Genomic DNA, 14,819 nt, shown 5'->3' with positions numbered 1-14,819 from the left:
TAAGTTTGATATATACATAGAACTTTTTTTGCAAGTTAAATTCGATTTTGTAAGTTTAATATATTTTTTTTAACAAGTTGAGAATCTCAACCTGAACTAAAAGTTTAAAATTATTCAATAGATTCTATTTTCTTAAATCTGTTTATCCACATCAGTCGGATAATATCCGAGCTCGAACATATTATTCATATGCCCAAAGCCTATTTGAGAGTAACATATTTGGTTTTTTTATAGAGATGTGATTTGCGAGAATCTGTATAATAGAGTATTTATTTTTGGATGAATTAGAATAGAATATTTTCTGTCCTCAAGTCTTATAATATTTAAAAAATGAAGAAATAATGTGAAATCGGCTAGGTCTAGAGATTGACCAAGTCAGTGGTCAAGAGTCGGTGCATGAAAATACTACCATGCGCATTTGTTCATTACGTTTACGTTCTTACCTGTTTTTGATTATTCTCTCTATAGCTTGAGATTATATCAGTCTGTCCATATCCTTCCCACTACATATAATCTTCTTTTTAAAAAAGAGAAATATAATAATAGTAAGGAACACGGCAACACCTATCTCCAACTCATAAACCCGATCTTGTACTTTCCAGCTAAACTATGTGTTCGACCACAACGACCAAAATCATCTCAACCAAACCATATAACCCAAACAGCCAAAATGTTTCATATTTAACAGTTACTTACATCAGTGTGTAATTAAATATTTTCATTTTGATTGTGCTTGGTGGCTACTGGCTAGCGATATGAAATTTTCTTACGAGACGACATAATACCAAAATCTTTCGATTATCAACCTAAAATTTTTATTTTTAATGAAATATTTTACAGTTTTAGTAAGGAAAAAAAAGAGATTTTTTTACCTGATGGATAACTTGGGTTTGGAGCAAAAATAAGTTCCTCGTCAAACTTTGTTATTAGATGCGAAATAAAGACAATTCTTTTTTAAGTCTTTGTTTTATTGATACTAGATATTATTTGTTCAAACAATTTTTTTTTTTGTTAAGGGATCTTTAATTGTTTGTTCAAATCATAAATTGAGTCCTTTACTATTTTTGTATTTGAAATTTCTTACATTTATGGTTGTGTAAACTCAATTTAAGGATTTGAATGTCTATCTTTTTAATTTCTAAGGAAATTAGTCAATGAGAGAGTTTCTATATTTCATATGGAAATTGTTTTAGAAGCGTTTTTCTCTGCTTATTGAAATAACCGATGAGCGTTTGACTTGCAAGGAAATGTTGGAGTGTGACACAATATTGATTCATGCTTTCAGAAAAAAAAAAACAAGTAAAAATAAGGTTCAAGAGAGTTTCATATTATTTGTTTTACAACGTTCTATGATGTCTCCTAAGCAAGAGCTTGTTGTCCTTCAGCAGAAGGCTAGATAGCCATATTTGTTATTCAAAAGGATTTGAGATGTAGCTATGTTCATTTCATTGTTCTTCTTCAATATTAGTGAGAGATCACGTTTTGACTGTGACTTTGTGAGGAGTGGGCTTAATTACTAGGTGAGTTGGGCTTCAATTTTGTAGTCTTTTAGTGTTTTCAATTCTTTACGTTCTCGAGTCTTCTCTTTTGGAGTCTCTTGTCTTGTGGTCTAATCTTAACCCATAATTGAGGCTATTTGCAAGATTCACGTAACTAAAAATCACCCACTACGAAGTGAATGGTCAACACTCAACAGCTCGAAAAAAGAGAAAGAAAAAAAATAACAGTTGAAAAAAGAACAAGTGTTCGCACAATTTTATATAAATAAAATTTACAATACAAAAAAAATCTATGATGGAAAAAGTAGAAGAAATCAATCTGATCGGATGTCTAAGTTTTAAAATCATCTAATTCAATCATATATTCGTATTCTAATGTTGGAAAATTTACTTTTTCAAGATTAATTACTGCATGTACCTGAAAAAATATTAGCTCCTAAGATTTCTTTTATGTTTATTAAAAAATTAAAATTTAATTGCAAAGTGAACATAAATGTTTGTTTGTTTAGTTAAAAGAATTGTACTTTCTTGTAACATACAGTACTTGTGATTAACACTTCTAAATGTTCTGTTTAGTAGTACTGTAAAGTGTGAACATAATATCCATCTTTTTATTATCTTTTGGGTCATAGTACTAAACGCGTTATATGAAAAAGGAAAGAAATAAAAATCTTAGTCTTTTCCAATTTTCAGAGCTTAATATATAAGTTTGCTCAAAATCTTAATTTAATTGTATAGAGAAAAATATATGTTATGTGTTTTTCTTTTGCTTATGAGCAGTGCCGGCCATGAGGCCAAGCAAGGCAAGCACATACTTGCGACCTTAAAGATATTAAATAAATAACCGGCTGTAAAAATGTCAAAGTATCTTAGTAGCCCAGTGGTTAAAGTGCCTAAGAGTCACTAATAGATGCAGTGTTCGATTCCTACATGTTGCAATTGTCATTAAGTTTTGTTTTTTCTTCTTAACTAACCAGCCTTTTAAAATGTTACTGCCTGTAGCCTTAGTATTCCTAGCGCCGGCTCTGCTTATGAGACACAAAAGTACAAACGTGGGGAAAAAATATCACTATCTCTCTGTTCTATGTGCTGTATTCAATTGTAATTATGTACAACCTTTATTTGATGATAAGAGTAACGATATATACATGATTATGTTAGATCCCCAGCTCTGTTGTTCTATAATCAGTAATTGCTAACAAAACAAAAATGTAATCCTTAAAATATGATTACAATTATTGTAGTCCTGACCAAAACTTTGTTTATTTGTTCGATGTGGTTGAACTGTTTACCAAACCTTTGTCTTACAGATTTTTATTTAACCAAACACATTTTTGTCTTTTTCTCATTTTTCAACCATATTATATTTCATCTTAAAACCAGATGAAACGTTTGAATGTTTGAATATTTGAATATTTGAATATTTGAATATTTGATAGAATCTGAAACCTATATTTATTTATAAACTATAGACATATTTAATTAGTTAAAATTTGATTATATTATTTGGTATACTATTACAATGTTCATAAACCAAAAATCCGAAGAATCAAAAAAACCGAACGGCAATCTGGATCAACACTCTACATATATGATATGAATGGAAAAAGTGTTGAATTTGTGTCAACATATACTGATTTAAGCTGTTGAAAAATATTGTTTACTGAAATTTAAGTGTATGTAAAAAAAAAACTAAATTCACCAAAAACATTTTTGGTTAAGATCAAGTAGACGTCAATTTATAGAGATACTAAAAAAATGAAGATCCAAACAAAAGAGACAGCCATGTGAAGATGGATCCAATGCCAACCTCTCTACCTTACTGTCATTACCATTTTCCTCAAACTTAATAATTAAGACTTTAAAAGTACACACGTCACCTTTTCTAAATCAAGAAAACAAAAACACCAACAACAAATAATATTAAGAAACTCAAATTAAGCCCTAAATGTTGCTTGCATAACAAGAAACATGAAAGAATTGTGAGAGGAGGAAACACAAATATACAGAAGAAAAAAAACAAATATTGGGTTGGAGGAAATCTCTCATTCATCGTCCATCTACTGAAGTGAACGACTCTGCGAATCCGTAAGGTCTAGTGGGAATACTCATCTGCGTGTTGTCCAAGCTAGGTAAAAGCGATGAAGTCGAAGATTCGAGATCGCTTCTTCCTTCATAAGCTTGCCATTTCTTAAGTGCCTGAGGCAAAGACATGTCGAGATCGATACCGTATATGTCTTCTGGATTCTGATCTGAGGGTTTCCATAGCTCGACTAGTGAAGACAGAATATTGACTGCGTGTCCCATGTCTGGTCTCTGGTAAGGCTCACGGGCGCAGCAATGGCCTGCTAGTTCAGCAACAGTGTGAACGCTAGCTAGGGTTTCTTCGTCAAGGTCTATTGTTGGGTCAATCGCTTTCTTGAATGATGATTCTTTGTTGATGTACATCCGTTTGAACCAGGACACCAAGTGAATGCTCTCTTCTGGTTGCGATTCGTCTAGAGACTTTCTACCTGTTATGAGTTCCATTAGAATTACCCCGAAGCTGTACACATCTACCTTCGTGGTCACACGTCCCGTTACTGCAACAAACAAGATCACAATCATCATCAAGAAACAATCATTCTTATACATAATGAAGTAACCTATATATCATCATAAGAAACAATCTGTAAACCAGCTAACCTGCATATTCAGGTGCCAAGTAACCAAACGTTCCAGCAATTCTGGTTTCAATCGATCCTTTCCCTTCTGGGGCGAGACGAACGAGTCCAAAGTCTGCAACTTTCGCCCTCATATCATCACCTAGAAGAATGTTTGAAGGCTTAAGATCCCTGTGAATGAAGCTTTGGTGAGCTAATCCATGGAGATACTCCACACCTCTTGCAACATCCAAGGCTAAAGTCAATCTCTGTTTCCACAACAGAGGATTAAGCCCTTCCTCTGACCACTCAAACAAATGCCTACTCAATGTCCCTTGCGGCATATACTCATACACAAGAAGCTTCTCGTTCCCATCCAAACAATAACCGAGAAGCGTAACCAAATGACGATGCCTCACTTTTGTTAAAACCGCAATCTCTGATTTGAATTCTGCAAAACCTTTACCAGCAATCACTCCATTCTCCATTCTCTTAACTGCTATCTTTGTTCCATCGTGCAATTCGCCTTTATACACAACCCCGAAACCTCCTGATCCAAGAATGTTATCTTCACTGAAGTTGTTAGTCACAGAACGAAGCACTTGTATTGAGATCAGCATGTTTCCTGCTTCCACCATTTGGATATTATCTCCTACCTCACTCGTACCAGGAAGCGTGTAGGTATCACTTATGCCGCCAACGCTTACACTTGAACCCGCAACTGTGATTTTCACACTCTCGTTGTCAGAACCTGAATGTCGCGGATGCACCACTACTGCATTTGAGCTCTCACCTCTTGTGTTACGCTTTTGCCTCTTCTTGTACCAGCAGAAAACTAATAAACCGATCAAGACGATCGATAACAAACCTCCAAGAACTGAACCAACAATGATTCCTATAAACGTCGAAGACTTCATTCCTCTCCTGTCTTTATCACCATCAATTACTGAACCAGAACCACCTGAAGGCGAAGAAGAACTAGGAGACGGCAAAGAGCTTTTTGCCTTTCCAATGTCAGGATTACCATTAGTATTCACAACCACATTGCTTCTGAAACCAGGGACCTTCCCAAAAAGCTGGTTAGTCGAGACATCGAGTGTTTTGAGGTTAGGTAACGTTGCAAGTTCTTGAGGAATCGTACCCGTAAGGTTATTGATTTCAAGAACGATCCTTTGAAGCGATTTAATGGCTCCAAACTCGGGAGAAATCGTCCCCGTCAGACCCATTTTCTCAAGATTGACGACAGTAATGTTCCCATTGCTACAAGCAATCCCAATCCAGTTGGTGCAAGGATCATTTCCTTTCCAACTCTCAGCAAGCCTCAGCGGATAATGGAATGAACTAGCTATCAAAAGCAAAGACTTCACTCTAGGATCACACAAACCAGGACTAGACAAGCAAAAGCTATTGGAACCTTTATCCAAATCAACCGAAACAGAGCTCTTAAACTCAGGAAATGGTCCTTGAAGATGGTTATTAGTCAAGTTCACAACTTTAAGTGACTCAAGACTTAACAAAGACTCAGGAACTGGACCAGTGAACGAGTTATCCCTCAAACTCAAGCTCTCAAGCTCTCTAAGACCCGAAAAGTCCGGTAAAGGACCCGAGAACGCGTTGGAATGAAGCCAAACCTCTTTCAAACCAGTCATGTTCTGAAGAACATCAACTGAACCGGTTAGTTTCTGACCATTAAGCCACAAAGACTGAACCTGCGAGCCAGCTAAACTCAAAGGCAACTCACCTTCCAAGTTATTGAAAGCCAAATGCAACATCGACAAACCGGGAAACTCATCCGGTCCGAGAAAACCGGGTAATTTACCGGAGACATTTGCCGAGTTCGCCGAGAAATTCTGAAGAGCAGAGGCGTTTCTCAAACTCTCAGGTATCTCCCAAGACTTGAAAGGGTTGTTATCGATCTCTACAGACTGTAACGAAGTTAAACCTTGAAAGACATCACTAGGGATTGATTCGAAGTTGTTGTTACTAAGCATCAAGACTTGTAAAGAAGCTAAACCACTTAAAGAAGGAACAGAGCCAGAGATGTTGTTCCATTGAAGCTCAAGCCTTTCGAGCTCAGATAAGTTACGTAGATCAGGAGAGAGTGTACCTTGAAGACCCGAATGCCCGATTTGGATCCGGGTCACACGTTTTGTACCTGTACAAACGATGTGAGTCCATTTACACGGGTCAGGGTCAGACCAACCGAGAGAAACAGGTGGGTTTAAGCTCTTCTTGAGTGAAAGCATCGCTGAGATGTCTCCATCGGAGTCAGCTTTGGATGAATTGAGAAGAAGAAGGAGAAATGAAATCGAAAAGAGAAGAAAGGTTCGTCTTTTCTTCATAGCTTGAAGAAACAGAGGAGGAAGAAGAAGAAACAGAGAGAGATAAAGGTTGAAGCTTTAGGGTTAGAAGTTGATGGAAGTGGAAATGGGAAGATGGGCCATTGAGAGAGAAGGAAGGAAGAAGAAGAAAGATTGAAAACTATGAAGCAGAAGCCAAGGAGGCTGCACATGGGATGTCTGCCCCACTAAGCCAATGACAGTTTGGTAACAGATTAGATACATCAATTTTTTTTGTTTTTCTTACTTTTATTTAGGAGTTTTTGAATTTATTAAACTAATCATAGGATGATGAAGATAACGTTTATTCGTAAAAAATATATATATATTGACTACTTTAGTGTGGGTTGGGTGTTTTGTCAAATGCTTCACACAAACGAAATGGTGAACTAAAAAAGCAATAAATATCCCAATTTCGCCTTTTTTTTTTTTTTGTTTACATATTGGTCAAATATGTATGTGGTTTTAAAACAAGTTGTTGTTGTAACTTGTAAGAGTGAGTTTGCTATATAAATAAGTACTAGCATTTATGTAGGATGAAATATCATTTGTGGAAACGATTTGGTGGAGCATTTTCGTAAATAAATAGCATATTTTAGTTATCAAAAAATAAGAAAAATAAGTAGCATATTTAACGAGCGTATTTTTAAAAAAAATAATATGTATATCGAATCAAATAATGACATATGTTAAACCAAAAAAAAACGCATAATCCATACTATAGTACATATTCTCTCATTTTAAATATTTCAGATTCGAAATTTATACAATTTTATGCACAAAAATAAATCACTGTATTAGCAAAAATTTAATTCACAGATTTGTCACCAAAAAAGAAAAAACCATGGTTGTTTAGTAGTATTATTCTTGTTATTTTATAGTATAACCTAAAAGTGAACCTTGTAGTAGTAACTTTCAAGCCTCAAGTTGGACTTTAATCAAGAAGTCATTTACCCAAAGAAGTATAATCGTTGTACGAATTACAGAGTCTGAACAGTTTGTTTCCAAATACTTAAGTGAGGTACACATTAATTCTTCAAAGGATAACATAACAATTATTCTAGGAGGGAAGGTGAAATTTATATATTTTAAAAATTCTATATTCGGGTAGTTCACCAAAAATTTAGAGATCACACATCGAGGGTTCTAGGCTGTCAAATGGCATAAGAGTGCAAAAGTTGTGAAAAAGATTGGCAAATGATTCGTAGATAACACAAAAAGCATAAAAAATATTACAATACGTAGCCAAAAGATATTATAAAAAGCATATAAGGTGTTAAAACAAAAATTCATAAAGAAGCCTCGACTAACGAGAGGCAACAAAGATATACAAACAAAAAAAATGAAACTATTATTATATACAATATAATATGAATATATGTGATGCAAATTTTTTTATATAAAATTGTTGTGTCTGTTTTTAGCAAAATGCTACATGTATCTTTCGTTGCTGTCTCATGAATCATGATAATTCAAAAGTCCTTTATCCTTTTATATTTACAAGTATTGTATTATTGTGACTTTCTATGGGTGCAAAAACTTTTTATATATGTATAGAAAAAAACCAGGTGAAGCTGATTCCCCATGCACATGGCTTCTCTGCAAAGATCTACAAGAAAAGAAAAGAAAAGAAAAACTATATTATTTCTAGGTTCTAAGTTCTAAGTTCTAATTTCTAAGTTCTAACTATAGAAATCTCATTATTTTTAAGAGAGCAATGCCTATTTTGTTTTTTTATGTTGGATAAGAATTGTGTTTGTCATAAATTAGGAAATGATGATGAACATTGGTAGTGAGCGAGACCTGTCAAAAATACTAAATGAATTCAACCTTTTTCAGATAAGTGCAAGACTTTGCATTATTTGAAAACAAAAATTTGTTACTTGTTGGGTAAATTTATATAAAATTATTGTATGCAATCAAAGCCCAACTACTTCTATTGATAATATAGCAATCATATAGCCAAATCACAGTGACGACTCGTAAATTTTGTTATCTTTGTGATGAAACCATGTTGTCGCTAATTTAGCGAAAATTCTGGACAATCATTCCTAATTTGTTAGTACTAGTAAAATAGTCACTCATCAGTTACCAATGAAACATAAAAGTCAACAATTTATTAGGAAAATTGCGATGAGTTTATAAGCGTTTATAAATTATAACGTGTATGGTGTATAGTGTATGTAATCTATTTAGAAATATTATGTAAGTCTCAAATCATTACAAGAATATATGCAATGGAATTTTTTTCTAACAAGTTTCTTCGCAAACGGTGTACAGTGAAAAATGAGATAAACACCATTCTGTAGCAAATTGTTCGTCGCAAATTCAACACTTGTTTCTTCCACTTAGATCCATGAAACAATATGCTGCTACTAAAACATGGAAGAGTTGAAATCTTAAAAATCAAAACACTATGTATAGATGGTATGAACTGCCTTAACAAGAATTCTTGATGAACATCATTGAACGGAATGGATACTTAGTACATTACATTATAAATATAAAATGTTAGACCTCTGTTAATTTTTGTCGCATATCTAACACCTTCATACGGTTTAAGGTCAGCTCCTCATTCTCTCTTGTAACTCTGTTTTAACAGAAACACAAAGAGAACTTTACTAGCTCCCTCTATCTCTCTTGTCTTATTCTTTGTTTTGTTTCTTGTTTTTACAAAACAAAGACAGAAACGTTTAGAAAGAGAAAATAGAGAACACATTATTGTCTACATTTTATGTAGCAGTTTTTTTGTACTTACTACATACACTTACACACACTTTGAGACTCTAGATTAACCACTCTTCCTAGACATAATCATTACTAGATTGTAGTCTAAATTTAGTAAAAGCTTGAGCACTCGATCTCTTACACTTCTAATAACTTATTTAGACTCTAATTTGGGCTTAACTAGTTTAGGTTATTGACTTATTTCATTAAACAACACATAACTTAACTTAGGTGAATTATAACACAAACACCTCTTCACTTGGGCCTTAACAAATCTGCTGGCCCATATAGCAAAACCACAAAGTCCAACATGTTCTTTGGTTGATTTTGCTTCCCTTTTTGCCTTTGACTCCTTTACGACAATTGACAAATGACAACTTTTCTTCGTCATTTCTTCTTCTCTTTAGTTCATTTTCATCTTCTCATAAAGCTTTCTTCTTTCTTGTTGCAGGGAAAGGATATGTTGAATCTAGGATTCACACAATGAATTTGTTCGAAGTAGAAAACAAATTCACTTAAGATTTCTCTAAAAAAACTGGATCAAAAGCTGGAACAATTGAAAACTCTCGGAGAAGAAGTTAAGTTTTCTCTCAAGAACAATGTAGAACTAAGGCTTTTTTGTATTAATTGCTAGATGAATTACAAGGAAAAAGGTACCCCTCTATTTATGAGTGCCTTTACAAGATAAGCTTATTTTCTTTAAATCTCGGATTGAATATAAGGTAATTTTCTCTTTTAATAATCAAGTCGGACTCGGAGGCGGTCACAAAGGTCGGTCGGCTAACTTTGGTGGGTTTCCGCTTACATGTCTGATTAGCCAGCCTAAAAGGAATATCCTCCGGTTTAGTTGACTTTTAGAATTGATCGGTTTACCTTTGGTTTAGGTAGGTATATTGTTGGTGCTAAATTCTGCACCAACATGATACAACTCCAACAATTTTTCTTCATTCCTAAAAATATTAAATGATTATTAAATTTCTTATATTTTACAATTTTTCATAAAATTATTCCTCAATTTTCAAATTTACAAATTAATTTCTCAAGTTCGTAAAAACTATGAATTTTTTAAAATTCGAGGTGACTTACATTTTTATTTATTTGACGTTAGACTTCTTCAACATTCAGTTTACGTAGTCAACACAAAGTTTGGAAATGAATGTGCCTATTTCCGGGGCTGGGGTTAAAGCTAAGCCAATGCTTTAGACATCAAGAATATATAAACATTTTAGTGGTCGTTAACTTTTGAAACTTTGTACACGGTTCAATTCGTCAAATATCTAATTTTTGTGATTTTTAAAAAATTTATGCTTCTAAATGGACTTCAAAATTTTAATTTGCTTTAGGTAGCAAAATATTTCGGATCGGATCTGTATCTACACGTTGATTAGAAAATTAATCTGTTAATAGCAAATGTTCGTGGAATTTTCTAATTATTTTAGTGTACTTGTGTTCTTTTATTAACGTGAAGTAAATATATACAACTTCGTTCTCGAAAATGGATTAGGAATATTGTGTCGGTTTAGTAACTGACGTATTATGGAACAACATAATGTTTATTTACATCGTGGCCTCGTGGGAACTCCAAATGTTTTGGCCTATAATCTCCTTGAGTATCTAATTAAACCCAGTCTCTAGTCCATTTCAATCTGACGAATGCCTCTCTCGACATCCCAAGAAGGATTTGAACCTGGAACACAAAGATTAACGTTTAATTAATCCTTGCCTCAGGTTTTGACGTTTATTTTAAAACGTTGGTTGCAAAACCTTAGGAAAGATAGCATACTATCTTAAATGTGACTGAATAACATTTTGGTATGCTGATGCTAAACATGGATAAATATGAGAGAGAGCATACTCTCTTACTGAACCAAATGGGCAATTAGTCAAACCACAAAAGTTGGAGAATCAATCCCTATATATTTAAACCATACAAAAGATATATTGCCATAAATAGTAACATTTTATCAATATTTTCTCTACCATGTTTTCCACGTTTAAAGATTTTATGGATGAAACATATAATTGAAAATTTGAATAAAAATTTACTTTAATTACATATTATATATGTTTGACAGAAATAGATATTGGTTCCATAATTATAATTTGACTCAAAATAATTTTACTGATTTATTTTGCACATAATGCGGGTTGTTACCTAATATATTAGTATAAAAATTTCTTCAATCAAGTTTTTGTTTTGAAAAGAAACCAAACAAATGTCCCAACTTAGAAGGAAAAATCTTCTAAAGAAGTCAAAATGAAAAATAGTAATCAAAACTGAAGTTCCAAAATATATTTTTAAAAGAAATACAAATAAATAAAAACTTAGGAAAAGTAGTGTTAATTCTACTTTTCTTATTTTTAAAACAATTTGTGTTCTTTAATGAACGTGTCAAGTACATACAATATACGACTTATAATTAAGGAAAATTCTTGGGTTCACCCCTAGGGGTGAACACCTCTTATTCATCCCCTCTTAATCAACCAATCAAAAATTAAAATTATGTCGGTTTGGGTCTATAAATGAAGACTAGGGTTTAAATTTTATAATTTAAAAAATTATATATCGGTTTGGGTTTATAAAAGAATAGTTAGGGTTTAAATTTTATAATTAATGAAATTATATATCAGTTTGGATTTACAAAAGAGTGGTTAGAGTTTAGATTTTACAATTGAACGTAATTTTATGTCGGTTGGGTTTATAAAAAAATGGTTAGTGTTTAGGGTTTAAATTTTAAAATTAAATAAAATTATATGTCGGTTTGGGTTTATAAAAGAGTGGTTAAGATTTAGGGTTTAGATTTTACAATTAAACAAAATTATGTATCGAATTGTGTTTATAAAAGAGTGGTTAGGGTATAGGGTTTATATTTATGTTTGGATTTATAAAAGAGTGCTTAGGGTTTAAATTACAAAATTAGGGTTTAAATTACAAAATTGAACAAAATTATATGTTGGTTTGAGTTTATAAAAAAATAGTTAAGATTTAGATGTTATAATTAAAAACTATAATATAATATTAAAATTAATAATTTTAAAATTGACTGATACTCTTTTTTTTTTGTCAAACAAATTGATTGATATACATTCTACAGAATTTGTTTACTTAATAAGAGGAGGTGAATAAGAGAGGTTCAACCCTAGGGGTGAACCCAAGAATTTTCCATTAATTAATATATCTTCAAATTCATTTTATAATTAATATCTCTAGATTATTGTTATCTAGAGATATTCATTCTATAATCATTGATATCTCTAAATATTTACATTTCATTAGCTCATTCTTCCTATCTCTAGATTATTTACTATTAATTCCCTAACTTAGTTAGCACTAAAAATCCCCAATAAAAGGGAAGGAGGAGGAACTAAAAAAGTACGTAACCAACTCAAACAAACTCCATAAAGAAAAGAAACAAAGAGAAAAAATGCAACTGTTGAAAGGTGGTTTTGTATTAGTCATAACGCTAATCTTGTTCCTAATGACGTTGTCAGTGGCTGCTATTCGTAAAGATCTATCTTTGATTGGAGTTAAGAGAGAGATCCCAACAGGTCATTTGATTGGAGTCGAGAGACAGATCCCAACAGGTCCTAATCCATTACATAATTTTCCAAGTCCTCCTCAACCTTCACCAATACATCGTCATTTGATTGGAGTCGAGAGACAGATCCCAACAGGTCCTAATCCGTTACATAATTTTCCAAGTCCTCCTCAGCCTTCACCAATACATCGTTAATTGATTGGAGTGGAGGAAACCAATATCGAATGGTCTTGGAATTCATTGAAAAACCCGAGCGGTTTTAATTAATACTACTTATATTATGATTAGCGACAAATAATATGTAATGTTTAATTGACAGAATAAATAAATTTTATTTTGATAAAACTAGCATTATATTTTAATTGTCCACCAGCAAATATTGTTAAGCGAAGCCGAGTTTGAAATGGTAAAACATTCTGTTAGTTTGTCTTTATACTTCGTAATAGATTAAGACCCGTGCTCTGAATTTTATTTTATTTATATTATAATTTTATATAAAATATAATTTATGTGGTTGTTTTTAAAAGTTTTTTTGGATAAAACATTATGCAATAAAATCATATGCTAAATATGAAGACTTGAAAAAAAGATACATATTTTGTAAGTTTTATATTGTTAATGATTCTAGATAAGTACCCGTGCTATAACAATGGTTAAATTTTATTTCGTAATCTATCTTGTAACCCCTTATTTAACTTGTAACCAATCAATCTATCAATTTTGTAATCTATCTTTGGTTAACGTTATGGTCTATCGATAAAATCTGGGGAAAATAAATTTGTAATATTGTGTTTAAAGATCTTTGGAAACAATGTTATATAGGACTAAAATCTTCCAAAAATACAGTTTGGAATATCCATGATTTTATTTGTTTCCATTAATATATCAATTATCAATTTGGAATATCCCTAATATTTCTGTGTAACCCAATTAATATTAATATTAATATATTGATTAATCTATAACTTATTTGTAACCATTTATTAAAAATATAAAATCTACAAAAACTATGTTGTGTACTTACCTTTTATTAAAAAGGGGATTAGAAGTGGGACGTGGACGTGTATTAGTTAGTCCGTGTATGCAACAAAATATTCTGAATGTAACTCACAATCATTTTTTTTTTGTGATCTTACTGGTGAGTATAGTGTATAAAAACTAATATATTAATTTTAAAGAATTTATTCTTTTACCCGAGTATAGTGTATGAATTGTAAGTTGTTAGTATCAATTGCGACAGATACAGGTTGTTCGCAACAGCCTTCAGAAGCGCATCTTCGTGTTGGGGAACATCCTCATACTTAAGAGTATCTGAGTGATGATGGAGATTGCAAAAAAGGGTTACTAGATGTCTGCATATGTGATTAAAATGTAGATTGATTTTTTAGGTATCATAAAAGAAGAAGTACATCACATATTACCTCAAAAGAATCATAAAAGACTCTGTAGTGACCCGTACTAAAGGTAAAAATCCCATATAAAAATTCATTGAACAAAAAGAGTTGAGAAGACAAAAGATGCCAAATAAAGAAGAACTGTCAAGACAGAAGTGAGAAAAATAAAAATAAAACAACATCGAAAGTCGAGAGCCTAACGTTGGTACCGTCCGTCCAACATGCCAGCTAACGCTTGTGGTACCAAGAGGCTAAAGCTGGTACTGAACATCCAACGTGCCAGCCAGCGCTGGTACCGAGAGGCCAACGTGGGTTGTACCATTGACCGTCCGATGAACCAACTATTGACCACTCATCATACCGTTGACTTCGATCAGACGCGTGACCCGGAATTTTTGCTGCCCGAGAAATGGCGCGTGAAGAAGGAGATTCATCCCCTTTCTAGCCCAATAAAAACACATGCATGCACAAGGAACCAAGATGACAAATATCCAAGACAAGTGTGAACGAAGTAAAAATAAAATGACAAGTGTGAACATAAAAGATTCCATCCGCCACTTGTTTTCCCCATGCAATTCGTCCACCAAGTGTCCAGCCACTTTTCTCCGACCAAAGAACACACTCTCGCCTATAAATACTGAACCTTAGTGCGATTTTGTTAGTTTTCTCCATCCTTAGT

General features: G+C 32.9%; 1 protein-coding gene across 1 annotated transcript; it reads right to left on the bottom strand.

The window, feature by feature from the left end:
- Nucleotides 1–3,333: 3,333 nt before the first annotated feature.
- LOC147944585 (receptor protein kinase TMK1) lies at nt 3,334–6,978 on the bottom strand. The gene is made up of 2 exons (XM_087450984.1): nt 4,185–6,978; nt 3,334–4,081 (listed from the first exon to the last, which is right to left on the bottom strand). Exons 1-2 carry the CDS (start codon nt 6,481–6,483, stop codon nt 3,549–3,551), a joined length of 2,832 nt encoding a protein of 943 aa, XP_087307110.1. The 5' UTR covers nt 6,484–6,978; the 3' UTR covers nt 3,334–3,548.
- Nucleotides 6,979–14,819: the final 7,841 nt, after the last annotated feature.

The sequence above is a fragment of the Camelina sativa genome, chromosome 5, assembly GCF_030686135.1.
Source record: "Camelina sativa cultivar CO46 ecotype springtype chromosome 5, ASM3068613v1".
Classification (NCBI taxonomy): Eukaryota; Viridiplantae; Streptophyta; class Magnoliopsida; order Brassicales; family Brassicaceae; genus Camelina; species Camelina sativa.
This window is presented reverse-complemented; position numbering and strand designations above follow the sequence as displayed.